This window comes from Phaethon aethereus (genome assembly GCF_964289735.1).
Source record: "Phaethon aethereus genome assembly, chromosome: 4".
Classification (NCBI taxonomy): Eukaryota; Metazoa; Chordata; class Aves; order Phaethontiformes; family Phaethontidae; genus Phaethon; species Phaethon aethereus.
Window position 1 is genome coordinate 74,952,542 of NC_138578.1, and position 14,148 is coordinate 74,966,689.

General features: G+C 37.1%; 1 protein-coding gene across 7 annotated transcripts in view; it reads right to left on the minus strand.

Annotated features, from left to right (window-relative positions):
* The window catches only part of ADD1 (adducin 1), a gene marked incomplete at both ends in the record, with an annotated part of 30,455 nt that extends 17,920 nt beyond the window's left edge, over positions 1–12,535 (minus strand). For 4 of the 7 annotated variants that reach the window (XM_081999298.1, XM_081999299.1, XM_081999295.1 and 1 more), the window contains 9 exons: positions 866–1,210; positions 3,117–3,293; positions 3,674–3,772; positions 3,898–4,041; positions 5,021–5,170; positions 6,332–6,412; positions 9,614–9,765; positions 10,903–11,065; positions 12,341–12,535. In XM_081999298.1, the coding sequence (XP_081855424.1) occupies positions 866–1,210; positions 3,117–3,293; positions 3,674–3,772; positions 3,898–4,041; positions 5,021–5,170; positions 6,332–6,412; positions 9,614–9,765; positions 10,903–11,065; positions 12,341–12,535 (1,506 nt within the window). The remainder of the gene's footprint in view (positions 1–865; positions 1,211–3,116; positions 3,294–3,673; positions 3,773–3,897; positions 4,042–5,020; positions 5,171–6,331; positions 6,413–9,613; positions 9,766–10,902; positions 11,066–12,340) is intronic. The other 3 variants (XM_081999300.1, XM_081999301.1, XM_081999296.1) reach the window with 1 other exon arrangement.
* Between the last annotated feature and the right edge of the window lie 1,613 nt (positions 12,536–14,148).

Sequence of the window (14,148 nt, forward strand, 5' to 3'; positions counted from 1 at the left end):
CAAAATTTAACTGTAAGCAGCATTGATAAACAAAAAAACCAAAACAAAACAAACCACCAGTTGCAGAATCTATTGATTAGTGCCTGCTGATGGCCTGAGCTGCACTTTAGTCATGCCGCACCCAGCTGATACTTTAGGAAAGACTTTCCATTTATGGCCATCTACTTACATGCAACACTACATGCAGAAGGCAGCTGGTTGTGAACACTCAGAGGCTTTGGGCTAGACAAAAGCATAGTAAACAGGACAGGAAGAGGAGCTGAGAAACTAGATAAGAAAAACTGCTTAAGGAAGAAAAACCCACACAAACCCAACACTTAAAACACTTTGAAATCAATTCTCACAGAATGAGAAATTCTACCCTCTAGTACTTACAGAAGGTTGCAAATGGCTTGCAAATTCAGGTGGTACATGTAACAGTGGGTAGAAGTTAGACTTTCTTATACATACTTGTACAAAAGTACACAGAATAGTTAGTTTCATTTTTGTTTTAACTGAAAAGCTTTCATGCAGATAGAATTAGTAGTTCCCTAACACAGTTGTCCTTAATTAAACCATTTAAATGCAGAACCTATTCAGTCAAAACTATGATTCCATCTGTTTGGTCATTAGCTTGAAAAGCCAAAGAAAACTAGAGGCTCCAAAGTCTTAAGCAGTTTTAAGCACTAACAAGCAAGATGATTTTTACAGCTCACATCTAATCAAAGCCAAATTAAGTGGTTAGTAAAACACATTTAGTTTTTTTTACATTAAGAAAGAAGAAAAGAATTAGCAGAGTAATCTTCTTCTTCCCAAAGCCTCTAAGTGCCAGCCACCCCAAGTTGCTCTACATCATCTAACTATGAACAGTAAGGTAGGCACAGACCAAGCAGTTGGTAATACAGCTTGGCACGCAGACACCGGACGAGAGAGACTGCAGCAAGGGTTTCACGTGATCGTGTGTAATGTTCGTCCACACCTTAGTCTTCGACTTGGGACTGCTGCCATTCTGCCCTTCTTCAGAAGCATCATCCCCTCGGCCAGAGTTCAGCCACCTTGTCTTCTCTCGCTGCTGTTTCTGAAAACTGTGTCTGAGGGGGGAGCAAGTGCCTGATTCGCCATCACTAGTAAAGGAGTAACCTGTGACACTAGCTGGAATCTCAACATCGCTGTACTTTTTAGATTTCTCCCTCAGAGCAGGGCATCGATATGGATAGCCGGTTCTGTAACCCTGAAGAAGCAGAGCAGCAGAATTAGTCCTCTACATCTCCAAGTTTTTCCTGATATTTCTCATTGCTCAAGTAATTGTTCAAGTCTCTGGAGATGCATTTAAGTCCAAACACAGAATCCCGACTTTTCATTATACCATATTCCAGCTACTCATTTACACTTTCTTTTTTTTACTGCAATCAAATCTATTGACTGTTTCTCACAATTCTAAAACAAGGACATAAAAAAGGATGTGTATGATACAAAATGCAGGTCAGATAAAAAGATGTCTTCTGCATTCTAACATCTGGAATTCAACATATCACATACAAGGGAAGGCTTCAAGAATGCTGCTTTTATGTCCATACTCTCTCCTCTCCCTGATCTTCTCTACCTACATTGTTTTTTCTCTCATACTCCCTCCAAATTATATTTTGTTTCCCTTTTTATCATCCATAATACACTAGTCCTGTTTTCCCCTGCTTTCTTCCATATTTTGCTCAGCATTTAACATACAAAAAGGACATTTAACAGTTTCCGTAAGAAGTTTCCACTAGCAAACTATTTTCAGTGTGGCTCAAAGAAAAACAGTGTGAATAGCCTACCTCCCAAAGCACTCAAATTCTTTATAGATAAAGCTAGTTGTTAAAGAAACTTCAGTCCCGAGTATGTGGACTTTGCTTTCTTTGCAGGTTTTCCATGCATTAAGCACTGCTGAGGCATTATCTTGGCAGCTGCTCCATCTTTTAACAATCAAAGCACATCTTGAGTAATTATCTACTGCCTAATGTAGTTAACTATCCAGTAAAATATGTGGCTATTAGTAATAGTAAGGGCCTGTATTGGATGACTGAAAGCTCCTTTCTACTCCTACACTCCTTCCTAGCAGGTACAATGCTATTTCCTTTGTGATCCTGCTTTCTGTTTGCAGTAAGAAATGTAAAACTGATAGTCCCTAGAGAAACTGAAATTCAGCTGAATCTACCAAAGGTACCAGTCAGTGAGTGATAAAGGGAGCCCATTACCCATAGCCAACTACATTAATAGTCTCATTATTGCTCATTAAAAATCAATTAGAATTTTTCTGTTGACTTAAGGTTATAGCCGATCACTTTGATATCAAAGCATTAGATATTCAAATTACTCATGAAGTAGCCTGCATTTTTTTTCTCCATACTACAGATAGGACACTGACGTAAGGGGAAAAAAACCTTGTTATTTACTACATAGTATATGTGATGGATAGTGTTTTAAGAGAGCATCATCAGTGTGGATCCTGTCAGGGGCATATGCATCACATGACCATGAAGAACACCATTAGGTCTACAAAGGAAAATGACTAATTGAATCACAAATCAAAAGACTATGATTATTACAGTGACCAAATTTTTTTATATGTTCATTACCACTGTCTACAGTCACCACTTGGAGCCTTCTAACAGGAAAGGTATCATCTTTCCTCATTAAAGCTGAGCAGCAAATGTTAGTAACTGGTCATTCACTGCAGGTGGGATTTTACTGAAACCATTTTATCTGAAGACTTTTATAGATTTCAAGCCTGTCTTTTGGCCTCTTCTAGGTTCTAGTACAGAGGGGACGACGTAGACTAAGGAGCAGCAAGCACTGTAGTACTCTCATTTGGAAGTGCCAAATCACGCAAGGATCCACTCTCATCTCACTGATAACTACCAGAATGAATACAGAACTAAATCTCCTATCTGCACAAAGGACACCTGAAGCATTCTGTGATGCTTTTCGTGTTGTCCCCTCCCCTGGGGGCCCTTAGTCTTTGGGAAAGAACAGGCTGCAGGCTGTACGAACTATCCCAACTACATGCAGCCCATTCTTTACCAATGTCCCTTATTGCAGCTTTTAAAGTATTTTATACAATATAATATAAAACAATTAGACAAAAACGTCTGCCTTACCAGATTATCAAGCATTCGCATAAGAGCTTCAAATTCCTGTTCACCAATCTGCCATTTTGGATGGGATACGGTACCCTCACCTGCTGGAGACTCAGGGGAACGAGACTTGGCTTTATACTTTCCAGGATCTAAAAGCACTAAATTGTCAGGTCCACCGGCACTGGCCAGCGTACGTACCTTAAAAACAATAAAGTCATCTTTTAGTTTCTTGGGGGAGGGGCGGGGAATACCCCAAAATAAAAAAATTGACATCAGCAAAAGAGAAGAAATCTATTTCATTTCAAAGCTAAATAAAGTAACCTACTTGCATAAAACTTGTCTTAAGGCTTCGAAAATATCTCTGTTTTAATAGGCAGTATGTATCAAATCGATGGTTCCAACACAGTATTTAAATATTGCTAGTTAAACTAAGGTTTTGAACATCCTCGCATAACAAAGACTTCACAGATCACCATGTTAGTTTAGATCAAGAGTTTAAGCAGTAAAGTGTGCAACTATTAATCTGTTTGCAGGTTAATATAGCAGACTAGTATCACATAATACACTAAAACTCTTACTTGAATCTCACAGGCAAGCACTAGATTATGAATATAGTAGAAAGCCTCCTCAACAGTCTCTCCAACTGATACTAAGCCATGGTTTCTCAGAATAAGGACCTAAAGAGATATTGCAAAGAAAATTAACAGCAGTAAGGCACGTATCTTCTTGCTCTTGATTAGAGAACATGCCTCCCCCATGCCCACACATATACTTTTCTTTAATTCTAGATGTAAATACTGACCTTGCTTTTAGGCCCCAAATTTTTCTGAATAACCACCTTTTCTTCATCATCCACTAAAATCCCATGGTAGTCATGATAAGCTACTTCCCCAAGAGAAAGCGCTTCAGGTGAAATTGGCAAGAGACCACACTTCATTGCAGAAACCTGAGAAATATTAAAACAACTAACTGAATTTCTTCCATCAGAAAAAAAATTAGAAAAATATAACAATGATAAGAATTACGATAAAAAAATATGTTTATATATTTTATGTATGTGTCCGTACAGACATGTACATAGTGGTCTTAGATTCCATCCCTAAAGCCTCTATTTTTCACAACTTTTGGACTGGATAGAAAAGTCACATTGATCTTGGGTCTGACTCAGTATGGCTGCTTTTACATGACTTCAACACCAAAATCAAAAGAGTCAGGAAAAAAAAACCTACCACCCAAATCAACTGTATCCTTCATTCCTTCCACTCCACTCAGTGATTCTATTCCAACCCCCCCCTCCAAAAAGAAGAAATTTAGTGACAAACTTTGACACTGGTAATTCTGCAGCACTGCGGGTAAAGTTAAGGAACATTTTTAAAGACTACATTATAATTCACAATTGTAGGAATCTAATACTTTATCCTTAAAATGGTTGTATCACTGCTGTTAATCAGTTTAAAAAAAAATTAAAAGAATCAGAATGTGAACTTTGAAATAAAGTCACCAGATGACTCTCTCAAAAAATTCCGAAGAGGTACAACTGACTTGTAACCAGTTGTTCTAATGAGAGGTATTGGACAAGTTTCAAATATTTAAGAAAACCTTGATAAATTGTGCTTTTACAAAACCAACAAAATATGCTAAAGCTCTCATGACTCACTGCCAAAAGATATGGTCTTTTGTGGTAAAGGACACACAAATATGAAATATGTATTTTCCAATTATAGAGCTCAATTTACTGTCTGACCACTCACATAACAACCAAATAAGGAGGATGTGATTGATTAAAACAGAACCACATGTTTGAAGGCAGACTTAAAGGCTTTGTGCCCTTCAGAAAGGAAGCAAATCTATGATTAAGGGGACCCACCTATTTTCCACTTGAGTGGGGGGAACAGGACAGATGACAAACTAAAAAGTGGGCTTACCGCTGCCCCTGCTGGTGTATGAATATGAACAATGCATTTAACATCAGGTCGAGCCGCGTAAATTGCAGAGTGCAAAGTAAAACCAGCTTGGTTTACTCCCAGGTTAGTGCTTCCACGATCAACTACATCTCCCTGAATATTGATTTTGACCTGGGAATGAAAAGAGTTAGTTTCATAAATCAATCATGACTGCCAAAAATCTGATTTAATTCAACATCTACCATTGAAACACTAAAACTGTATTTCTTTCAGCATTTTATTTTAACAAGTGTCAAAATGTGCTGTAGGTAGGTGACCAGGGCCCTGGCTTTAGATTAAGCTAACTGAAGACAACATCAGGGACTACTGGATATGACACAAAACTGTTCCACATAACAGGTAACAGTGCAAGAAGCTGACAAAAGTTACTGAGAGAGCTGTGACAAATGGCTGCAACTCACTGAGAGTTACGGTAGGGTTATACAAGAAACTTGCAAACTTTACAGATTAAACTATTAAACTATCTTTATCTCAACCCATGAGTTTTACCTTCTTTTTTTTTCATTCTCCTCCCCATCCCACTGGTGGGAGGGAGCAGTGAGTGAGCAGCTGTGTGGTGCTTAGTTGCTGGCTGAGGTTAAACCACAACACATGCTGATCTGGCTATGCTATATACCTCCTCACTGTAGTCTATCTTCTTATTAAATCCCACTGCTAGCCATTTTCTGCATGAACATGCTCTCTACTCTGTGTGTGCATTTCTCTACCTTCAGCAACCTTCATTCTCAAGGTACTTACATTCCTGATAGAGATAAAAGCAGAACACCTTAAAAAAACAACCAACAAACCAAAACACCAAAATACACAAAATACCCCCACAGCGTGGCCCTTACTCTTCTAAAAGTCTTGTAGAAGCAAGAAAGAGCAAGTCTAAGTTTTCTCCATTTCTTTTTCTACAGCTTTTTCAATTAAAATTTTACAGATGGTTAACATGGAGTTATGTAAGAAAGAGCCAACTTCACAGATAGCTGAGAGGGAGTATTGGGACCTTAAGGTGTCAAGAGCAACACAAGATCAACTGCTATTGTTGTTAGTTGTTGTATAGTTGTTGATCAACTAGATCAACTGCAGGACAGTGGGTAGTGAACATGTGCAAAGAAATCTCTCCGAGATACCTCAGCTGTACAAAAACCAACCATGTTCAATAAAACTATTCTAAACATATGACACAGTGAAATATTCTCTAGGACACAATTTAAACATTGACAGATACACAGATAGGCAGATTCAGCTATTCGTATCTAACAGCTGTGAAAAACAGTAATTGTTTACCAGACTAGATGCAGTAACTTCACTATAGAGGAGTCCAAAAGGTACAATGAGGAAGTGCTCCTGCTCAGAACTTACTCTGGCCTAAGGATAAAACAAGAGCAAAAGTTACTAAGAATATTTTAAAGGCTTTTACTTTTAAAGCATACAAGGTGGCACAAAACCATGAAAGTTACTTTCACTTCCAGAGTATGGAATGGGCAAGTATGCCAACAACATATGCAATATGACTGTCGTGTATGCTACAACAGATAATCAACATACAGCACAGTTAATTAATTCAAGTTGAACAAAACCACATGGTAGATATATCAGAGTCCTTCAGATTGGTGGAAGGTACTAAATCCTTAGATCCTTACTGGTAATGACAACTAAACTGCTATGGATAAAAGGAAGGGAGTGGGGAGCGAGGGAGGTTACTGGGTTTTTTTTAGAACAATGAGCTTGTATTCCAACTGTATTTCTGTCGCAGTAAAACAGAAGGTATGAAATGGAAGTATGTGAGAAAACGCAAGAATTTGGCCCACAGATCTAAAACATCTTGATGCTGAGAAGGGTTTCATCGCTGCTGCTGGTGCCAGGCGAGACATCTGTGAGCAGCAGAGCACACTTGTAGGTTTTCTACCAAGTATCCTGACTGCCACTTATATTTTTGCTCTTTTGTCTAAAGCACACAATCAGGAGTTTAGAATACAAAACTAATTCTGAATTCAAACCATTCACATCTTGGGATGTATCTGTTTAAAGTCTGTACAACGAAAAATACAGGACAGCTAGGTAGCTTAGGTGTCTCTCAATGGAGAAGTAAAAGGCTTCAAATGTTTTACTGGACGTATGAGACAACTCCCTATTTTGCTATCAGTCTACCCACTTTTTTTTTTTTAAATATTTTTAAATTTTTAATTTTTTTTATTTATGAGTTTTTCATTTCCCCAAGATGCAGCTACTTTATGCTCCCTCATGTCTTCTACTACTTGCAACATTACATACATATATACTGTAATACAGCTCTAGTGCAGGGAAAAAAGTTTCTAAAATAAGTAGTTGATCAGTCATCCAAAAGCTTCTAGAAAGTAGAAATATAGTTTCCTTTACAACCAGCTGGTAACATGCTATAGCTTAAGAGCCTTATACTGCACCAGTTAGTTTAAGTTAACCTGTACTTATGAATCACCAAAATAGTTCTCCATTATGGAAATTAAATGATCTGGAATATCTTTTACTTATTTATGCAAGACAATGAACAGGTATTACTCAAAATGCCGCAAAAGCTAGTAAGAAAGCTCAAACATAGGATAAACGAGCAGCAAGACTCACAAACCACCTTACTTTAAGACTATATCAAATAAACAGCTCATGCCCTCAAAGCAAACCAAGAGTTGGTGAATGATGTGTACCTTCTGTAAGCCTGTAATCTCAAATTCTGCCTAACCCTGGAGGCACCCAAGTTTACTCTGCATTATTGTACTTGACATGAAAGCTCTTGATGCTCTGTAATTCTGCTTCTGTGTCAGGACTACACCAGTCTGAACAATTCCACACACAGCAGCTGTCAGTGACTGATAAAGATCCAGAAAAGCAAAGATACTCCACCCAATTCCCTGATATGCCCAGATTGGCATATGCTCTCACACTCTCACAATTCCTTTCTCCTCTAATACACAGGCTTATGCCCCTCACAGGAGGCTGTTCTATCTTTTCTTATAAGTCAGAGGTACACTGGCAGCTTTTAACTTGAATGCAATCACCTAGTAATTACAGCATCCACACACAAAAAACTGAAAACCTGGAGTCAAACTCCAGTTCTGCATGAAGTGGTAAACATTCATCACATTCCAAAGGAGTGTCTTACTACCACACTACTAAATGTAAGGGTATACAGAACAAAGACAAGACTATTTTGTAAATATAACAACCTTGTTCTAGATCAGCTTCTGAAGGTACGTTATATCTATTAGTCACCTTTTAGAATGCTACTCACTGGAGGAGTTTCTAAAAGATGGGTGAATGACAACTTAGGATTGCCAGTGACAAACCACTAAGAGCTTTCCAGTACCACTTTGCCCTTCAAAACTGTCTAAAAATACTTTCAGAATCTCAAACTCCAAGTGCTTTGACTATCTTCCACCTCAGCTGGTATCACTACTATCTAATCTTGCTGTGCTTTACCTCCACCAAGGGAGTAAACTTGAGGCATTCCACCCCAATCACATGCTCTTTCCTTAACCACTTCCCTTGGCATGCTGCTCTTCATTACATTTACTTTTTTATCTAAATGCATAAACATTCCCAGGGCTGAACTTTACACCAGAAAGCCATCTCCAAACCCGCTTGCCTAGTAATCTTTTTACCGCATTAATGTCCCTTTTACACAATGAATTCTCCCATCATGTATGAAAAATCACGGGGCGGCACAGATTTGTTTACAAGAACCATTATGTTGGATACATTCCCTTACTGAAAGGACCAAATGCTCTAACCAACATCGCCTTGATCCTGTGCCTACCCATCTCGTTTACCATCTTCATTGGCTTCACAAATAATATACCTTGAAATTTCAAAAAGCAGTAATAGTAAAATTACCGTATCTCATTCAGGCTGTAACTAGAAGAACTGAAAATACATAAAGGACAACCTCTACAGTGTTGAAAAAAAAAAAACAATTAAGCTCTGTTAGGAAAACAATTGACTGTGTTGCACACCACAGCTGTGACTTTACTCATGAGACTCATGATCATTCTTCTGGCATATAAAACATCCTTGATTTGACCTCCTTGTCATTATTTTTATGGATGCCAGCAATTATCCAGTAACATGGAAAATTGCTGGCACACTGCTTTAAACTAAGTAGTTCACTCATGTTCAGAAATACTATGGCTTCTTTTTCCAAAAGGTTGGTACCTTGAATTATAAAATTCATCTGTATGACTAATAAGATATTTCAGTACTTAGCAAGAAAACGAAGACATAACCTTGCAGAATGACACATACAATTATTCAAAGCATTTAAGATACTAAAAGACTGAGTCTTTCAGGAATCTTAATTTCATCATAAGAACTTTCACATACACTCTCTTAAGACTCTATCCACGCTATGGTAGCTGACATCCAAGCTGTTCCAGTTCTTATTCTTGAGATGTAATGACAAATCTCTTCACTATTATACTGCTTTCAATACTGCTTTGCTCCTCTTCCACACAAAGAGAAAGTGACTAATGGGGGAGGGAAGCAATTCTCTTGTATGTTAAAACAATTGGTTCAGTTATCTGTTGATTCAATACTCACTGTTATATGATTGTAAATAAGCTGAGACCAGCCAAAGAGATCTGCTAATCTGTAGAAAGCCGCCAATTTACATCGCAACAACTTCTCCCCTTTTTCATAAGCAATGGAATCTGATCCTCTTAGATCATTCACCGGTGTCACCATGCCAAGACCTGAAAAGGAGAAGCGGTAAAAAAGTACAAGGGGGGTTGTCTTCAACTTCAATTAACACCTAACACCACACACCACTATTACAGTGGTTGTTCTTACTGGTTTATATCAACATATTAACCTAAGAAATGGATAGCAAACTTTAATTGTTATAATGTCATAATTTATATTCCACAAACACAATGACAGTCTCAGACAAGTCTCTATCTTCAGCAGACTCAGCACTTGTTTCCTTCCCTAATATTCATTAGTGCTAATGTGACAGTGGGCTCCTTAGCAAAGTATTTTTTTTCCTCTCTCAAACTAACAATTGTCTGTAAAATACAATTTCATTGTTAACAGAAAAATGTAACCCTGAATATTCCATTTTTTGAGATATATGATTTAGTATTCCTGAAAAGGAGAATTATATATCCGAAAAGATGCACACAAGTTCATTTAGTTAGGAAACATTAAGTACAAGCTAGAGATTATGGTAAATAGTTACAAATACTGTAGTTCTAGTTACAGTGCAATTAGAAACGTGGCTAAAAGTAACTGTAATAAAGCAGAACCAGGCCATGCTAAGTCTAAACCACAGATATTATTTTGAAGCACAGGCAAGGATTTATATTATCTGAACACAAAACCTATGTGTATGTGCATTTGTACATTTTGGTATTTGTTTTCCTGCTTTGTTTTGCCTGCTGGAGTTTCTTGTCTATAGCTTCAGTTCAGAGAAGAAAGCTGCAAACAGTATTGCAATGGCAAAAATAATTAGTTTCTAACGACCTTCACTGTTACTGGACTACTAATGAGCATTTCATTTTCCTGCATCAATCCATGTGGTAAACATTAGCAAAATATAAATCTTTAAATTTTTTACTAGTGCTGACTTATCAGGCTTACTTTTCAATTAAGATACCATACAGGAAATAGCTTTTGATATAAATTATATACATGAATCACAATGCATATCACTGTGGCATTAGAAACTAATTAACTCATTTTATGCTTGCAATGTTCCTGTAAGCAGAACAGGATCACATTTGAACCTCACAGCACTTTTCATTTCATTCACACTGCCTTCATTTTAAGCCTTTCAAAAAAAAAAAAAAGGAAATAAAGAATTCAGCTATTATAAATTCAGATGTACTCACTCATGTTCAGTGCAGCCATTCCGCCTTGTGGTGCTGCAGGGTAGACATTTGGTACATTCGTTGTCATGAAATCTGCGATCTGCTGTAAAGCCAATAAACCTGTTGGGTTCTTCCCCTTCTTAAATTGTTCCTGAATCATAGATTCCAGTTCTTCACAAAAAGCCTAGCAACAGGACATTGCGTGTCGTTAAGCATGTTCAAATGAACTTCAAACTTTTATACACAGCTTCTTTTTAGCACTTTGATGGAAACATCCTATACCTCTTCTAAAAAACAGCTCAGGGCAAAATTACTGGTGCATACTGTTACTTGCAAATGTTGCTCTCTGCAGCTCAAATGATACGAGTCACTCATATTTTTGTTAATGGAAATTCCAGCATTCTCTCTCCGAGTAACACCAAAACCCACTGAATTTACTTATATGGATTTCTGGAAGAGTAAGCACGATGTACGACAGACTTGAACACCAAATATGAAAATAAAAGTAGAACCAGAAAAGAGAAGAAAAATTACCAGTGTGGCTTACAGAGAACTGAGTGCCAAGAAGGCATCCAGCAACACAGGAAGGAATAGCCACTGAATTTTACAAATATGTTTAAACAAGGGGTTGTTCACTTTCTTCCTGGTTGCTTTGTTCTTTTTGGTTTAGTTTTTTTGTTTGTTTTAACTTTTAACAGAAGAAAACAAGAATTTTTTTACTACTGCTGGTAGCTGCTGCTTTTGACAAGAACACTGGAATTTGTATTGAAAGAAAAGTATTCCAACCGTTAAGTGAATCTAAATAAAATGGGTTGTTTTCACATGGAAAACCTGTAAATAATATACCACTACATCCCTATTCCTAATGAAGTCCTGCTATGAAATATTTTGTATCTAAAGTCACCCATCAGTTATTACAAAAGGAACGAATGTTATGAGAGAAATTTTGCATTCTGTACTTTCTCCCTGAGGGAAACGGCTTGTAATATTACATTTCAATCATTCATAGTTTATTATTGTGCACCTTTTCAGAAAGATATATACAAAAATATTTCGTATGTCAGAATTATGCATGAAAAACCGAGCACAGGACAAGCCTCCCTTGTATAAGCTACTCTTAGAACAGGTACCTAATTTAAGTGTTTAAATGAATACTGAATATATGAAACAAGTTAAGAAATGGTTGATCAGGACTAGATGGACAATATGAAAAAATGCTGACGATTACACAGAGAATTCTCAAAGCAAGATTGAAGAGCTGCTTCATGAGTAGACAATAAAAATTCAACCAGATAATGTGAGGAAAAATTAGGCTACAATTAGAACTTTAGAAGACAGGCCAACCAGAAAAAAGATCAAATGGATCTGAGATACCACAAATTTCTACAATTCCATAGGGATATTAAAAGTAGAGATATTAAATGTATCACTTTAAAGTTAGAGCATTTTCTTTTCTTACCGGGCTTTGAAGAATCATGGAGACTCTCTTCTTCTGTTCCATCATGTTAAAATCCTGGCGAAGGTCAGGTGCCATATTCCTCTCTCTCAAATAATCTGGATTATTTTCATCAACTCGATCAAAATACCTCTCTTTATGAGGGGCTGTTGTTGGAGGTGGTGAAGTCACCACCCCCACACCAGAATCACCATTCATAGCACAGTTTTAAGGAACCTGTGAAGAGGAGGCAGAGAAGAGGAATAAATAAATCAAGCAAGAAAATAATTAAGAACTTCATATGTATTTCTTGTTTCAGAGCAACAATTCAAATCCATCTAAAATTAGCATGGCTTCCCAAATACAAAAACCATTGTTTATGCAATTGGATAGTAATATTTTAAAGGAGAAAAAAGATTTTAATATATAAGATTAGAAAAGTAGGCTAACATATACGCAAAGTCAACTATGCTACACACAAACATGCTACACAAAACTAATACAAGAGTTCCCATTTAAACCACCATCAGCTCCTTAAGTTGTCTACATAGCTTGATTTTCAGAACACTGGAAGTCCTTCAAAACTTCTCACCAACAATGACAGCAAAGTTCAAGACACATGAGGTCAAAACTCATTGGTTTTGGTTTGGGTTTGTGGGGGGTTATTTTGGTTTGGTTTTGCATTTTTATTTTTACTTAAAACATTAAAGCAGACATAATGAAAATATTCTACAAATCAGAATTTAAATCGTTATGGAAAACATAATTACACATGTTCATTAATATGAAGAATCAACCCCACCAAAAATATGCTCAGATTGCGAACACATTTCTGGAGATGAAGGCAGAAATACTGACTCTACAACCTAAGGCGTGCTTTTCACAAGTATATTTATTCTAGGTTCATTCAACAACATGTGCATCACCACATTAGCATGTGGGTTTTGGAATCTGGAAAGCACACACACACAAACACAACCCCCCCACCCACCGGCCAAGGTTCATTTCAGTTTTACATGTTGTAATCAGCAATCGCATGTGTCTACTAGAAAGGCTGAAAACTCGGTTGGTATTGCTCATACACACATCCTTTTTTCAGTCACAAGAATCCCTTTGAGTAACATTATCCCAGTTTTCTGGACATAATATCATAACCTTCATTCCAAAATCCTTTTTAGAAGATTTTTTTTGAAGCCTTCCACTGACAAGCAACCAGTTCAATAAAGCCACCCTTGCAACACCTTTGAGGCTCAAAACTCTGATTCCTGATCACCTGACATATCAATTTAAAATTGAGCTTTTTCAGAAAAGCTTTATTTTCTTTGCATATCGTACATGATTAAACAAAATGTCACTAACAAACTGTACTTCACTGAACTGGAAAACTGTAATAAGAATATTGAACTCTGAATGGCTTGCCAGTTCAGCAAACTGTAATTACTTACATTATACACAAAATAGGCAAGGCTGAAACCCCTTGCCATCACGACACTTAGCAACTTTACTAAGAAAATGAGCCGATAAAAGCTAGTAGGTCTTTTCCTGGAAGTGGAAGAACAGGTAAAGAGAACAAAGTAGCAGGATCTAGCTCCCTGTCCCAGTAAGGCAAACCAGACTAATTTCAGTAATACCAATTTAGATTTGGGGTTCACACTGTAAGGGGAGCTCTGATTTAAAAAGTCAATTTCATGATGCATCTCCCATTTTGCAAGGATTAATACCATTAAAATCTGCTGGCATTATCAAGTCATTCCAATTCTTTTGGCTATGTAGTAGGAAAGATTGTATGCATCTTCATTTAAGTAACGATTATTCTTCCACATGTTATAACT